The sequence below is a fragment of the Eschrichtius robustus genome, chromosome 14, assembly GCF_028021215.1.
Source record: "Eschrichtius robustus isolate mEscRob2 chromosome 14, mEscRob2.pri, whole genome shotgun sequence".
NCBI lineage: Eukaryota > Metazoa > Chordata > Mammalia > Artiodactyla > Eschrichtiidae > Eschrichtius > Eschrichtius robustus.
The window spans coordinates 14,667,875-14,682,453 of NC_090837.1; the positions used below are offsets into that span (position 1 = coordinate 14,667,875).

A 14,579-nucleotide genomic window follows, 5' to 3' on the forward strand; every position below is an offset into this window, starting at 1 on the left:
CTCAATTTCCCCAGGTTACTAGAAACTATACAAAGCATTCTTTCTAATGATTGCATTAATGTTCTATTGAGGGAATATACTGAACATTATTTAAAAAAAAAAAAAAGAAAAGGAAACTGAGCTTGGAAAGGTCAAACTGTTTGCTTAGAACTCCGTAGCCCAAAGTCTTAGCCGTGACAGTCCACCCCCTTTTTATCAGAATGGAGGTTGGAGCTAACCATCTTCCGGACTTAATTCTTCCGTCCCTGGGCCAAATGGCTGTCTCTGCCTTGAGCTATGGGGTGGCTGATCCTGGCCTCACGGGTGTCTGTCCTCCTGTCTCAGCAGATGAAGAATGTTCCACCACAGACCATCCCTATAAGAAGCCCTACATGGAGACGTCGCCCAGTGAAGAGGACCCGTTCTACCGCTCCGGCTACCCCCAGCAGCAGGGCCTGGGTGCCTCCTATAGGACAGAGTCAGCCCAGCGGCAGGCCTGCATGTATGCCAGCTCCGTGCCACCCAGCGAGCCCGTGCCCAGCCTGGAGGACATTAGCTGCAACGCCTGGCCCAGCATGTCCTCATACAGCAGCTGCACGGTCACCACCGTGCAGCCCATGGACAGGCTACCCTATCAACACTTCTCTGCTCACTTCACCTCGGGGCCCCTGGTCCCCCGGCTGGCTGGCATGGCGAACCACGGCTCCCCGCAGCTCGGAGAGGGAATGTTCCAGCACCAGACCTCCATGGCCCACCAGCCTGTGGTCAGGCAGTGTGGGCCTCAGACTGGCCTCCAGTCCCCCGGCAGCCTTCAGGCGTCGGAGTTCCTGTACTCTCACGGCGTGCCAAGGACCCTGTCCCCGCATCAGTACCACTCGGCCGTGCACGGAGTCGGCATGGTTCCAGAGTGGAATGACAGCAGCTAAGGCGAGGCCTACTCCTTCACTGCCATTTCCAGAGGGAGGGGAGAGAGGGAGAGGGACAGTCGCAGGGAGAACCCCACGGACGAGATGTCTCATTTCACCCCATGTTCACGTCTGCACTTGAGAACCCCCCACCCTGCCCCAACACTGATGTAATCAGTCGCTTGAAACCACAATTCAAAAAATGTGACTTTGTTTTGTCTCAAAACTTAAAAAACCGACAAGAGGAGATGAGTCTCCGCCCCCCCCCCCCCAACCCCACTCATCAACCGGCCACATTCACACCACCTCCAGATGCCCTCCTTGATTTCTTTTCTTTTGGTCTCCAGAAAGTCCTGCCTCCTGGAGTGTTTGATCCTCATGCATAGTTAAGAGTCCTTCCCTGTCTTGGTGTTAATGTTGACGTTGTTATATAATAAATAATAATATATTTTTTTTCTTTCCATTTTCTTAACGGGACCCAGTCCCTTATTGTGGGGGAGGTCTGAGGCAAGTATGTTTCAAAATACGTATTTGTGGGGTTGCCCTCAAATACTCCTCCACCCCCAAACCTAAATCCGCAACCCTCCGCCTTGACTAAGAAATTACCTACCTCTGCCATGTGGTGTCTCCGATTTTGTCCTCCCTTCCCCATCCTCACGAAGTCCAGTTTCGCCTGCTACCAACCAGTGGAGTCAGGGTAACGCCAGACTCCATCTGGCATCCTATCTTACTCGGCCCTCCCTGTCTTCCCGGCTCCGTGTTTTTCCCGCCTGCTAAAACGTGGCCTATAGCTTCCCGACCGGAAAGCTTGCTTTGAAAAACTTAAAAAGCCCCGGTTTACATGCGGGCAGAACTGCGATAAGCAAGGCGCAAGCTCTGTGCTGACAAGAGTTGTGAAAAAGCCAAAATAAATATTCGTCCTGATAAAAAAACAAAGCCAGCCCCCAGCTTCCAAACCTCCATCACTGCCGACCCAATCTGGATACAAAGGCAAAGGCCACCATCCTAAAGAAGCAGCCAGACGTGCTTACTGAGGAGCCTTCTCCAGAGACATCACACCAGCACCAAATGCAGGCCAAAACTGTGGTTATTGAAAGCAGAAAACAGTATTAAAAAAAGTGTGTAAGTAAAATGTTATTGCAGGGTTCTTCAGATGTAATATTTTACTGGTACTATTTATTTATAAATAGGAGTTCTAATTAAGTAATAACCTGAAATGAAATCCAGCATGGGAGCTGGCCAAAAGCTTTTAATTTTATTGATACTCAAAACCAAGTTTGCGTTTTTTGGTTTTTTTTTTCTTTCAAATGTGCTTTGCTTTCTTGATTAAAAAAGTTTTGTTTTGTTTTTAACTGACCCTAATAAAGAGAACAGGGTAATATGTGAGACTGCGTATGTTCAAGTACGTGAGGGCGTGTGTCTGTCATGTGAGTGTCTATTCGATTATGTCTTTTTATGTTGCTAAGGTGGGGGGGGGGTGAGAATTAAGTACTCGTTTCGTATATTTGTGTGCCAGTTAATGCCTAATAAATACCATGTGCTTACAAAAGTACAGGGACTTGAACACCCATTTTTTTCTCCCCTGTTCTTTCGACGGACTGATTTGAGAGGAAATTTGGTGGAGGAAACTGCTTTCTCTGGTTGTTCTCAGGGGTATTTGGAATCCTGTACTTGAGTGTAATGGAGCTGAGTACATTTACCCACTGGTTTAGGTCTCTGGAATGGAGATACTTGTTTTAACTGAATTTGGGTCGGCATCGGAAAGGAAAAATCATCAGGAATCCCAGCTGATCAAAAAATGATATCGGCCATACTACACGTAACACCTAATCCTTGGTTTCCTGAAGGATCTCCTTCTTTGAGTTAATTTACTGCAATCAAGGGTTTTGGAGGTCCCAATATAGGCAACTTTACAGACCTTCAATGGATATTTACTTAAAACCCACGAATTTAGGATGTGTGAGTTTGTCCCATCTAACACGTGTAGGGCAGAACAGAGCAGCAAATTGGTAAGTAAATCAGTGCTGCAACTTTTTTCCTATTTTTATAATTTCAGCTCCCACACCTTTCAAATGATCTAGAACCATTGAATATGTCACATCCCCTTAAAACAGGAACAACTGGCTTGTTAATTCCAAATTGTTCACTTCATCAGGTCCCCCTGGACTTTTCCTAGGCAAAGAACTCCCAGGAAGTGTGAATTAATTATACAGAAATGACAATTCAGCTTCTTTCAAGTACCATGGAGAAACTAGGTCAATGGCCTTCCTGTCCCCACAGAGAATGAATGAGGAAAGCTTCACTGGATGAGTTCTGACTATACTCTAAACAGATACATACTTTGATGGGTTAAAAAAAATCTTCGAAAAAATTAACTTCTAAACTAATTACCAACTCTACAAGATAGGCAGTCTTACTCTTTCTCAAGAGCATCGTAAGAATACAGAATTCACGTCCCCATCCCCAGCACTCAAACAATTGCCTCATAGGAAAAATCATTAAAAGCATGTCCACAGCAAGTTTCATAAATCAAAAAAGGGACACTGTCCTTCCATAACAGATGCAGGTTGACCTCTTTGTGTTCCAGACAGTGGTAATAAAGGAGCTTTTCAGGGAATTGGTAGGTTTAAGGATGTCATATCCAAAGATTCATGTGGTTTTTTCATCGTTTAGATGTCAAAAGGCACAACACAAATTACTGTATTTCTATAATATGTTTAGTGGATGTTTGCTCTGGACTGGACATGTGATAATTACTGAGGACACAGTGATAGAGGTTGTGTCCTCCTGGAGCTTATGGTTTACTGAGAAAAACAGCCCTTAGGTAATCATCTGCGTAATTAAAGGATTGCAAAGGCGGGGAGAACTATGAAAGCAGCATTCATGATGTCATAAAGAGATAAGACAGGGAGTCCTAACCTGGGTTAGAGGAGCTGAGTCCTGAGTGATGAGTAGGAATTAGCCAGGTGAAAAGTTGGGAGGGAAACATCTCAGGCAGAGGGAGCAGCTTGTGCAAAGGTCCTGAGGCAGAAATGGTGATGGAGAAATGAGATAACAGATTCATGAATGGGTAGTAATCACTGAGTCTGCATTCATTCATTTGTTCAACAAGCATGTGTTGGAGTCCAAGCCTGTGTGACAGATAGACACCCTTACTTGTTGAGGACCTACTAATGGTGTTGAGGTCTTTCCCAGTTTGTTCCCACAGCTGCATATGGCAGACTGGATTTGTGAGCCAGTAGGCTTCTTTGTATAATACTTGGGAGAGGAGTGTTATAGCATTCTTTTGGCTGCCTTGCCCAACACTGAGTACGCAAGTGCGGGACTCAAAATTGTGGGGCAGAGGACCACCAGAGCCATCAGAGACTCTGATTATTAGTATTCTTGAGCTCAGAGAGGTTGGGAACACCCATAACATCACACAGCTGGTGTGTGGCAGAGCTCAGCATGGAACCTAAGTTTGTCCAAGCCTTAGCTTCCTTGGTCACTAAAAGGAGCTATTTCACCTGCTTCAAAGGACTGTTATGAGGTTTAAATGAGATAATATCTCTGGAAATGTCCAGTTAAGTACCTAACACAGTACGTGCTCAATAGACACTTAAAAAGAAAGACATTGATCCATGAAATGCAAGTTACATAAAACTTTTTATTCATTGATTCAGCAAATCCATATTTAAAAAATAATAATACAGGGAATTCCCTGGTGGTCCAGTGATTAGGACATGGAGCTTTCACTGCCGAGGGCCCGGGTTCAATCCCTGGTCGGGGAACTAGGATCCCACAAGCTGCCTGGCATGGCCAAAAAAATAAGAATAATACATGTTGCTAATGAGGAAATAGGAAATTTCATAAACTCCTGGCTGGAATGAAGATAGATAAACTCTTTGGGAGGAGACTTCAGTAAAACAGATCAAAAGCCTTAAAAAGGTGCCAATCACTTAATTGGACTATTCTGCTTTAAGGAATCGGTCCTAAGGTCATAATCTGGGGTGTGCATAAATATTTATTTTCTGGGGTGTTCATCATGATTGGTTTTTTTATCGTGTTTTTTTAATCATACAAAACTGGAGACAGCCTTATTATACAATATGGAGTTGGGGTAAATAAATTAACGTCTGCCCAGACAGTGCAATATCACTTTGCCATTAAAAACCACATTTGTGAAGACGATTTGAAGAAGATTTCAAGATCCATTATGAGTGAAAGAACGGGTTACAAGAAGCATGCCCACCAGCATCTCAGTTTTACTAAATAACAACAGCATTCATTCATGCTCAGAGGGAAAAAAAACCAGGATGTGTAACACAATAATAATAGCGGTGGGAATTGTGAGCGTTTAAAATTTCTTTGTGTATTTGAATATTTTCCATCTTCTTGTGATGAAGGTGAATTCTCTTTATAATTAGGAATAGAATTAGTAAAATAAAATCTAGTTTATTTTTTGGTTGTTGACCAAATCGAGTTTGTGAGGAAGGTGAGGCACCGGTGTCTGCTTTGAGGATGAAAGGTTGGAGATTCCATCAGGGGTGATATTGGCCTCGGCAGTGACAAGAGCTGGGTACCAGTACCAGTCAGCCGCCTGCTCAGCGTGGAATGTTCTCCTTGGCAGAAATAAGGAAGCATCTGGATGTATCTCTGGCTCCGTTTTCTGGGATTGATTTTTTGCAGGCTTGGTCCTCTTATTGGGTTAAACTATTGTCCTGGGAAAACTGTCCTTCTCTTGTTAACAAACACACACCCACACATACACACAAACACACAAGCACACACATACATACATACATACATACATACACACACAAGCACACACACACACACACACGTATGTTGAATCAGGCAGTTGTAAGAATCTCACCTTTGTTCTCTACCTGACCCAGCTTATAAAATTCACCTTACCACTTAGTGCTTCTGTGACCTTGGGCAAGTCACTTAACCTCTTTGACCCTCCATTTAATCATCTGTGAATCGACGACAATAAGAGTACTTACCTAAAAGAGTTGTTCTTGTAAGGATTCAATGAGACAGGAGTGTAAAGTGCTGAGAACCGTGCCTGGTGTAGAGGAAATACGCAATAGCTTTTAGCTAATAAGAGTATTAATTATTATTATTATCATCATCGTTGTTAGGAGTCCTTCTCCTCCTCCCCTTCTTCCTCCTCTTGCTGGGAAATCTACCCCTATGTTCCTCTATTTTTATAGTGGACTTAAGCTCACTAGGGGTTAGGAAGGCATCACCACCACCATCAGCATCACTACCATCATCACCTTCAACAATAATTAAAGCATAGCTTTCCCAAGCAGGCTCCATATTGAAGACTACTTAAATAGCTGGCTTTGTAAGTGGCTTACCAACCCTGAATTTTCTATGGCAACAAAGAAGGAACAGAAGTTTCTACATCTTAGAAGGCTGACAAGCCAGCACCTTTTCTGACCTCAGAATGCATTCTCATACCTCTTCAAAAAGCAGTCAGGCATGTTAATCCTACCGAAGATATGAATTTAAGAATGCTTGGTCCCTGTTCCTGGAACTGTAAGGGCTGAGGGTGAGAGACAGCCTGGAGAGTAGATTGAGGGTTATTCCTGACAGAATTTTAATACCTGACTGACACCCCTGCTACGGTTGATATTAGTACCAGTGATAGTAAGAGTGGCTTTCATTTATTGACCATATACTATGTGCCAGTCCCTGTACCAAGCAGCATACCTATATGGTCCCATAACTGGGATTGTAGGGGCCAATCTGATTCCTGTTTTACAGGTGAGAAAGCACCTTAGCAGAGACTTTAGGTGACATGTCCAAGGTCACTCCACTTACGAGTGACCATTGCATGCTGCCAGACTCCCTTATGTGATGGTTGGATCCAAGCCACCTCTGCAGGACCTGCAGGAACAGGAGAAGATGGGCAGCTGGAGTGTGCCAGGGCATGTGTGCCTTCAGGTGGTGTGTCCTTGGAGACTTCAACCTCAGGGAAAGTAAAGGAGGTTTTGTGACTTGGTGGCTTCCTGGTCTCGGATGCCCAGCTAACCCTCTGGTGTGTGAGCAAGTTGTACTCACTTCCCCAAGCCTCAGTCTACACCTCTGTAAAATGGGGGCAATCAGATCTGCCTCCAGGCTTGGGGTAGGGGTTAAATGAGAGAGTTTAATGTGTTTGTAAGAGAGACACACTAAGAGAGACTTCTTTCTTTAACTTTCATCACAGTTTACCCTTCTTCCTTCGTTCACTGCAGGCTTTCTCTCCTGGGGTCAGGAGAGCTTTGTGAGGGCAGGAATATTCCAGTCTCGTCTGATTGTATTTTCATTTAGAAGGTGTTCGCCGTCTATGTCCTGAGTGAATTAATGAATGACTCACCAGATGTGCATCTCGGAGGACAGCAAGTCAAGGACTCTGTGGCTGGTGATTCTCGTGCCCGCTTTTGCATCCTCTCCGCCCACCTCAAATTTCCGATGCAGTGAAGGGGGACAGTTGAGTGCACGCTGACAGCATGCCACCTCAAACATCCCCTGAGATCTTTAGCCGCAATCAAGGCAGCAGGACAATCAACCACAAAACCTCAGAGGCATGTGTGGAAAAACATTTATTTTTGCTCACGAACTAAGTGAGCAACTGAGTTGTTCTGTTGAATCAGCTGAGCGGTTCTGTGGATCATGGCCAAGTTCCGCTAGTCTTGGCTGGGCTTGTGTGCCGTGATCAGCCGATGGTTCGGCAGAGGGCAGTTTGGTCTAGGATGTCCTTGGATGGGTGACTCGGTTCTGCTCCACGTGACTTCTCATCCTCACATTTACGTTCAAAGCCAGGAGTGTGTATGCTGTGCCTATAAGTCATTTACAGGTCTTCCCTTAATAGTTCCATAGCCGGGCTTCAACCAGAGAAGCAGAACCAGTAAGAGATGTACAGATATGTATTAAGAACCTTATTGAATTGGCTTACGTTTGTGGGAGCTGGTAGGTAAGTCTGAAATCCATAGGGCAGGCCATTAGGAAGGGCAGTGTATTAGTCTGCTCAGGCTGTTGTAACTGAGTGGCTTAAATGACAGAAATTTATTTTCTCATGCTTCTGGTGGCTGGGAAGTCCAAGAACATGGTGTGCTTTATATTATAACCCCAGCTCACTACCCGGAGAACCCCATTTTAAAAAATCTTATTTATTTATTTTTAATTGAAGTAGAGTTGGTTTACAATGTTGTGTTAGTTTCAGGTGTACAGCACAGTGATTCTATATATACAGACTATATATTCTCTCTATATAATCATATATATATATATATATTATTTTTCATATTCTTTTCCAGAGGAGCCCTATTTTTTTTTTTAACATCTTTTCTGGAGTATAATTGCTTTACAATGGTGTGTTAGTTTCTGCTGTACAACAAAGTGAATCAGCTATACATATACACATATCCCCATATCTCCTCCCTCTTGCGTCTCCCTCCCACCCTCCCTATCCCACCCCTCTAGGTGGTCACAAAGCACCGAGCTGATCTCCCTGTGCTATGCGGCTGCTTCCCACTAGCTGTCTATTTTACATTTGGTAGTGTATATATGTCCATGCCACTCTCACTTCATCCCAGCTTACCCTTCCCTCTCCCTGTGTCCTCAAGTCCATTCTCTATGTCTGTGTCTTTATTCCTGTCCTGCCCCTAGGTTCTTCAGAACCATTTTTTTTTTTAAACATCTTTATTGGTGTATAATTGCTTTACAATGGTGTGTTAGTTTCTGCTGTATAACAAAGTGAATCAGCCATACATATACATATATCCCCATATCTCCTCCCTCTTGTGTCTCCCTCCCACCCTCCCCATCCCACCCCCTCTAGGTGGTCACAAAGCACCGAGGAGCCCCATTTTTACCCTGAGTTTTAGGGTCCTGGAAATGTCAGATATTAATACTCTACAGACCTTTAGAGAAGAGGAAAGTGAGGCCTTGTAACTCCAAAGTGGAGGCGGATGTCTAAACCATGGGCATGAGATAGTTGAAACACCATTCAGGTATTCTTCCGGCTAAAGTTTGTCTCTAAAACAAGAGTCCAGAGGAGAAAGAACCAGGTATCACAAGGGAAACTGGGGATAGAAGATTTGACTTTGCTTTCCCAATACCAACTGTATTCAGGGAGTGAGCCTTATTTCTGTTACTTTCATGAAGTTGAAATAACCAGCCCGAAGCCCAGCTATTGCCAGCAGCCTTTCCCAACTCTGTCTGGTATCTGCTTCCTTTCTCTGGAAAAAACATTTGAAGGAAAAGAAGGGGAGAGAGAGAGAATGACAGAGAGACAGAGAGACAGACAGAGACAGAGAGAGGTAAAGGAACCTGAGAAAAGTTTTTACATAACTCTAATTTCTGAAACATAAAAACTATTCTTTTAGAGTAAATCCATTTTTTTTCCCCTGTGGCATTGAGGATAGAGAAATTCCTGGGAAAATAATTTGTCAAGTCCTGACTGATCAAAGATACATATGAAAGGAGCTCACCTTTTTTCCTTCCCAAGGAAAAAACCAGCCCCATCTAAGCTCAGAATGAATTGGCAATTCATTTACTGACTGTCAGATAAAGTAGCACAATCTCCATCACATCTTTAACTGGGACAGGACCAGAAGGAAGCAATTCTGTGCCCACCGAATGTACAAGCTGGGGGTATGTTAGTGATTAAGGACTCCTGGCCTAGGGGGAGGCAGAGAGATATGACTCAGATTCGAAAATGCACCATAAATCTCTCTCTTTTATTCAAAATGTGTGTTTTATAGTCGTTTCCTGGCCAATTGCTGCCTTGAATAAATATATAACATATCTGGATTTAGCTTTTAGGCCCAGAGCTGGGGTTTGTCTTGAGGGCCAAGTATTCTTGATATTTCCAAGAACTTAGCAAAGAGCAAATAATGAAGCTCTCCTTTCTTTCAACCACATCCTACATGGAAAATAAAAATAAGAGGTCGGTGCTAATTGGGCAGAGACAGATAAAGCAACACCTGGTCAGCTGAGCTAATTTCTTGTATTCTCCAAACAGGCTGCCACTTTACCCTCTTGACACTCCTCAGCCAGGTACACCCCAATGAAGTTGCCAGCTCCGAGCCATTGACAGCATTTGGTTAGATCGATACATACTAACTCTGACATTTGGCCAAGAAATTTGGTTTGGAGGATTAAGGTTTATAAAAAGGTTTTTAGGACATTTCCATTTGATTTCATCCATTCTCTTTTTCCCTCTTGCTATCAACTTCGGTTGAGTTTGGAGTTCAAGCCCCAGAGTGCTTTACAGTCCCGATTATTGAGGGTCCATTATATGCTAAGCATTTTATATGATTATCATGCATAGGCTCCAAACTTGCTATTGAGTGTTTTAGAAGTCAAGGCCAAAAGGGAGACCTACTCAGTTACAAGATTCCCAGTATAGCCCTGGGAGGTGTGCAGGGACCATTCTTAGCCCCATTTTACAGGTGAGCAAATAGAGGCTCAGAGGGGCTGTCACTCGCCCAAGTTTTCATAGCTGGACTAGACAAACACTTCTACTTCCTCCAGCCCTGACGCCAGGCACTTGCAGTATACCTACTGCAAAGCCCAAATGGCACAGTCCCTGCCCTACAAGAGATCTCAGTCGAGTGTGACATTAAATGTCTTGTGCCTAGATTCCTGAGAGTTAGCTCAGAGCCTGGCAAGAAGTGGGTGCTTAGACTTCCTGCCAAATTCCCCAATTCCCGACAGCCTGGCTGATCTAACTTGGAGAGAATGTTAATCTTGATATATATGCAGAAGTCACTGAATACTCTCTTATTTCTCAGAGAAAGCTGCACTTGAGAACACTCGGTGGTCAGAGGAGACATTTGAGGGAGGACAGAGCTGAATCTCGTAGAGCCTTCATGTTACAATACCATGTCAGGATCTTGTTGTGGAATGAGGTTCAAAAGGTTGAGAATGGAGGCACGTGGGGTGACTCTACCTGTGACAGCTGAGTCAGACTGCCCGGAATGGAACCCCACCTCTGCCACTTCTCCACGATGCCAGATCTGGTAAACCTCTTTAATTTCCTGCGCTCTGGTTTCTCTACTTGTAAAATATTGATAAGAGGATTGTTTGTGAATTAAAGCAGTGAAGGCATAAGGAAGGATCTATTTACACGGCTCTCAGCATAGAACAAACACTCAGAAAACGGCATTGATGACATGCATTGTCTATCTCCTGCCTATTTCCATCAAGAATCTTTGACTGCAAAAATGCATGCAATCCACAGGTGGCAAATAATAAAATAATGAGGCCAAGAGTGATTAGTATATGTCCGTGAATTCCATTTGGTCGCGTGTGATAGACTATATTTTCCAAAAGTGGCCACCACAATACTTTTGTCCCACGCTGTCTTCCAGGGGCCATGATGTTTCTCCCATCAAGAGATGGAGTCTGGGCTGATTCATTTTGTTGCGCAGTGGAGACTAACACACATTTGAAAGCAACCATACTCCAATAAAAATTAATTAAAAAAAAAAAAAAAGAGATGGAGTCTGATTCTCCCCTTGACTTCGGGCTGGACTTACTTCTGGCAAATAGAATGTGATGGTGGTGAGGTAATGCTCCCCAGCACTAAGGACTGAGCTAAACACAGGCCAGGCCCAGGGTAGGTGACAGGTGGTGACCCCTTCAGTTGGAAGACCTCCCAAGGCTAGGTCATAAAAGGTGATACAATTTCTGCCTAACTTGCCCCTGCGCTGGGATACTCACTCTTGAAACCCAGCTGCCATGCTGTGAGGAAGCCCAAATGAGCTTACCGGGAGAGCCCATGAGGAGCAGCCCGTGTGGAGAAGAGCTGAAGCCTCAAGCCCACAGCTAGCACCCAGCCCCAGACGTGCGAGCGGACAGCCTTCAGATCATTCTGCCCTCAGCTCCCAACATCGCGGTACAGAGACCGCCCCGTGCCATGCCCTGTCTGAATCACTGACCCGTGGGATCCAGGAACGTAAGAAAAGGTTGTTTTACATCACTAAGTTTTAGGATATGTCGCTTCTCAGCCTTCGGAACTGGAACATCCTGTGTAGTTAATAGAAATATATTTGGGGCTTCCCTGGTGGCGCAGTGCTTGAGAATCTGCCTGCCAGTGCATGGGACACGGGTTCGAGCCCTGGTCTGGGAAGATCCCACATGCCGCGGAGCAACTGGGCCTGTGAGCCACAACTACTGAGCCTGCGCGTCTGGAGCCTGTGTTCCGCAACAAGAGAGGCCGCGATAGTGAGAGGCCTGCGCACCGCGATGAAGAGTGGCCCCCGCTCGCCGCAACTAGAGAAAAGCCCTCGCACAGAAACGAAGACCCAACACAGCCAAAAATAAATAAATAAATAAAGAAGGTCCTTTAAAAAAATAAAAATTAAAAATAAAAGAAATATATTTGGCTCTGAGTTTTCGAGCTGCCAAAACGAGGAGAGAATTATAGTTAGTTACAAGAGCCCTAAGAGTGCATAAAAGACAAATACATCGAGATGTTTGCTAAACACCAGGAGGGAGATTCTCCTTGGGTTCTTATAAAGATGATGTAGTGTTGTGTAGTTTTTTGGTGATTTTCTTGAGGGTACCATCGTGTTAATGAAGCCCAATAGCAAATATTACAGGACTGTCTCTCTTGGGTTCCCTGGATGTGCTACCACCCTAAATCACAGTTGGACAAAATCAAGTGGCACAGAGGCCAAAATGATAAAATCTGCTTAAGTTCTCTGCAGGTCTGGCTTAACGTAGGGGATATGTTGCAGAGATCAGTAAGCAGCTGGGGTCAAGTCTTTATTGTCAGTACCCAGAGCAGAATCTGGCACCAAGGTGATAAAACTATTTGTTGAATGAATAGAGAACAAATCCTTCATCCAGGAGTTGCAAGAAAATACCCTGGTTAAAGAGGTAAGAAGTCAGCTTTGGAGCTGAGAGAAATCCACGTTCAAATTCCCCCGACACCTCTGATTAGCGGTGTGGCCCTCGGTGAGTTACTTAATGTCTCTGAGCCTGGCTTCCTTATCTCTGAGACAGGGAGAATCAGAGCCCCCGTTTCACAGGGTAGTAAGAGCCTCAGCTGGTTGTTAAAGGATCATGGGGCCGGATGGCTGAGGTCCGTTTGAACAGCAGCAGAAAGCGTTTCTCTTTTGCTCACTCTCTCTTTCCTGCGTTTCACACTCTCCCCCAGCCACTTGAGAAAGACAAGTTTCAGTTTCAAGTGGTTCCCCTGGGAACGGGGCCCAGGTAGGGAGCCAGTGCTGAGCTAAAAACAGGCCTGGCCTAGGGTGGGGTGACCTTCCCCCTCTGCAAGCTGTGTCTTGCTCTTGGGGGAAGCTGGCCGCCAGGGTGCCCGATCCTAAATGCCTCACTCACTTCCTCCCCTCCCCCAGCATCGCCTGGTTAGGACTCCTCTCCAGGAGGGGCTGTAAGTACTTTAGACAACAGGCTGATAGTGTCCAAGAGATGGATGGGGCCGCCGCTTATCTTGCTTAAAGAGACACAGCTGGCTGGGTCTGTTGCTTCTCCCCCTCCTCTTCCTTCCCAGCCTGTGAATTTAATTTTCTTTCACACACACACACACACACACACACACACACACACACACACACACAGACGCACGCACACACAGGCAAGCACACGCAAGCGCACATGCACACAGCCTCTGGGAATCTTCTTTCTGTTTCTTAGGACCACTTACCTTGTCTTCCTCCCTCTTGTCCATCCTTTTCATGACCTATAAAACTCAGAGAGCCACCGGGACACAGACTGTGGTCTTAAAAAGCCTGAAAAGTGTAGGCTGGAAATTTGAGGTGGGGACGGGGATGAGCGAAGTATCCTCCCCTCCCCTCAGCAGAACTACCTTAAAAGAGAAAAGGAGAAAGAAGGAGGGAAGGAAGGAAGGAGGGAGGGAGGGAGGGGGGAAGGAAGGAAGGAAAGAGGAAGGAAGGGAGGGAAGGAGGGGGAAGGAAGGAAGGAAGGGAGGGAAGGAGGGGGGAAGGAAGGAAGGGAGGGAAGGAGGGGGGAAGGAAGGAAGGGAGGGAAGGAGGGAAGGAAGGAGGGAAGGAGGGAGGGAGGAAAGAAGGAAGGAAGGAAGGGGGAGGGAAGGAGGGAGGGAAGGAGGGAGGGAGGGGGGAAGGAGGGAAGGAAGGGAGGGAGGGATGGAGGGAGGAAGGGAGGGAGGGAGGAAGGAAGGAAAGAAGGGAGGGAGGAAGGAAGGAAGGAAGGAGGTAGGGAAGGAGGGAAGGAAGGAGGGAAGGAGGGAAGGAGGGAGGGAAGGAGGGAGGGAGGAAAGAAGGAAGGAAGGAAGGGAGGGGGGAGGGAAGGAGGGAAGGAGGGAGGGAGGGGGGAAGGAAGGAGGGAAGGAAGAAGGAAGAAGGAAGGAAAGATATAAAGAAAATAAAGAAATCGGTTCCTTCTCACACTTATTTGAGAGTCCCTTCTACTCCAGACCTCTGGGCTCATATTCTAGATTCTAGAATTGTGTTCCAAACATGATAGGATTCCTGGGCTTCGGGGCTGCAGGAGGTATTTGAAGGGAGAGATGCTCAGGGTTCAAGCCCAAATTCTAAGTCCAGACTCACAGAGACAAAGGGACAGGCTGTTGGCTGGCAGGATGTTCCTGGAAAATTAGACATTGTGAATTAGTGCCGGAACTTTAGAGCCATGTGGACTCCAAGAAAAAGTATATATCCTCTGTAACCCTTCCCTTCTGGGTTTCCACCCCAGAGAAGTTGTTCTCAG

At 45.5% G+C, this 14,579-nt stretch overlaps 1 protein-coding gene across 2 annotated transcripts in view; it reads left to right on the plus strand.

Annotated features, from left to right (window-relative positions):
• TBX5 (T-box transcription factor 5) overlaps positions 1-990 on the plus strand; it is a 45,191-nt gene extending 44,201 nt beyond the window's left edge. The window contains exon 9 of one of the 2 annotated variants that reach the window (XM_068563503.1): positions 325-990. In XM_068563503.1, the coding sequence (XP_068419604.1) occupies positions 325-905 (581 nt within the window). In that variant the 3' untranslated portion in view covers positions 906-990. The remainder of the gene's footprint in view (positions 1-324) is intronic. The other variant, XM_068563504.1, reaches the window with a different exon arrangement.
• Positions 991-14,579: the final 13,589 nt, after the last annotated feature.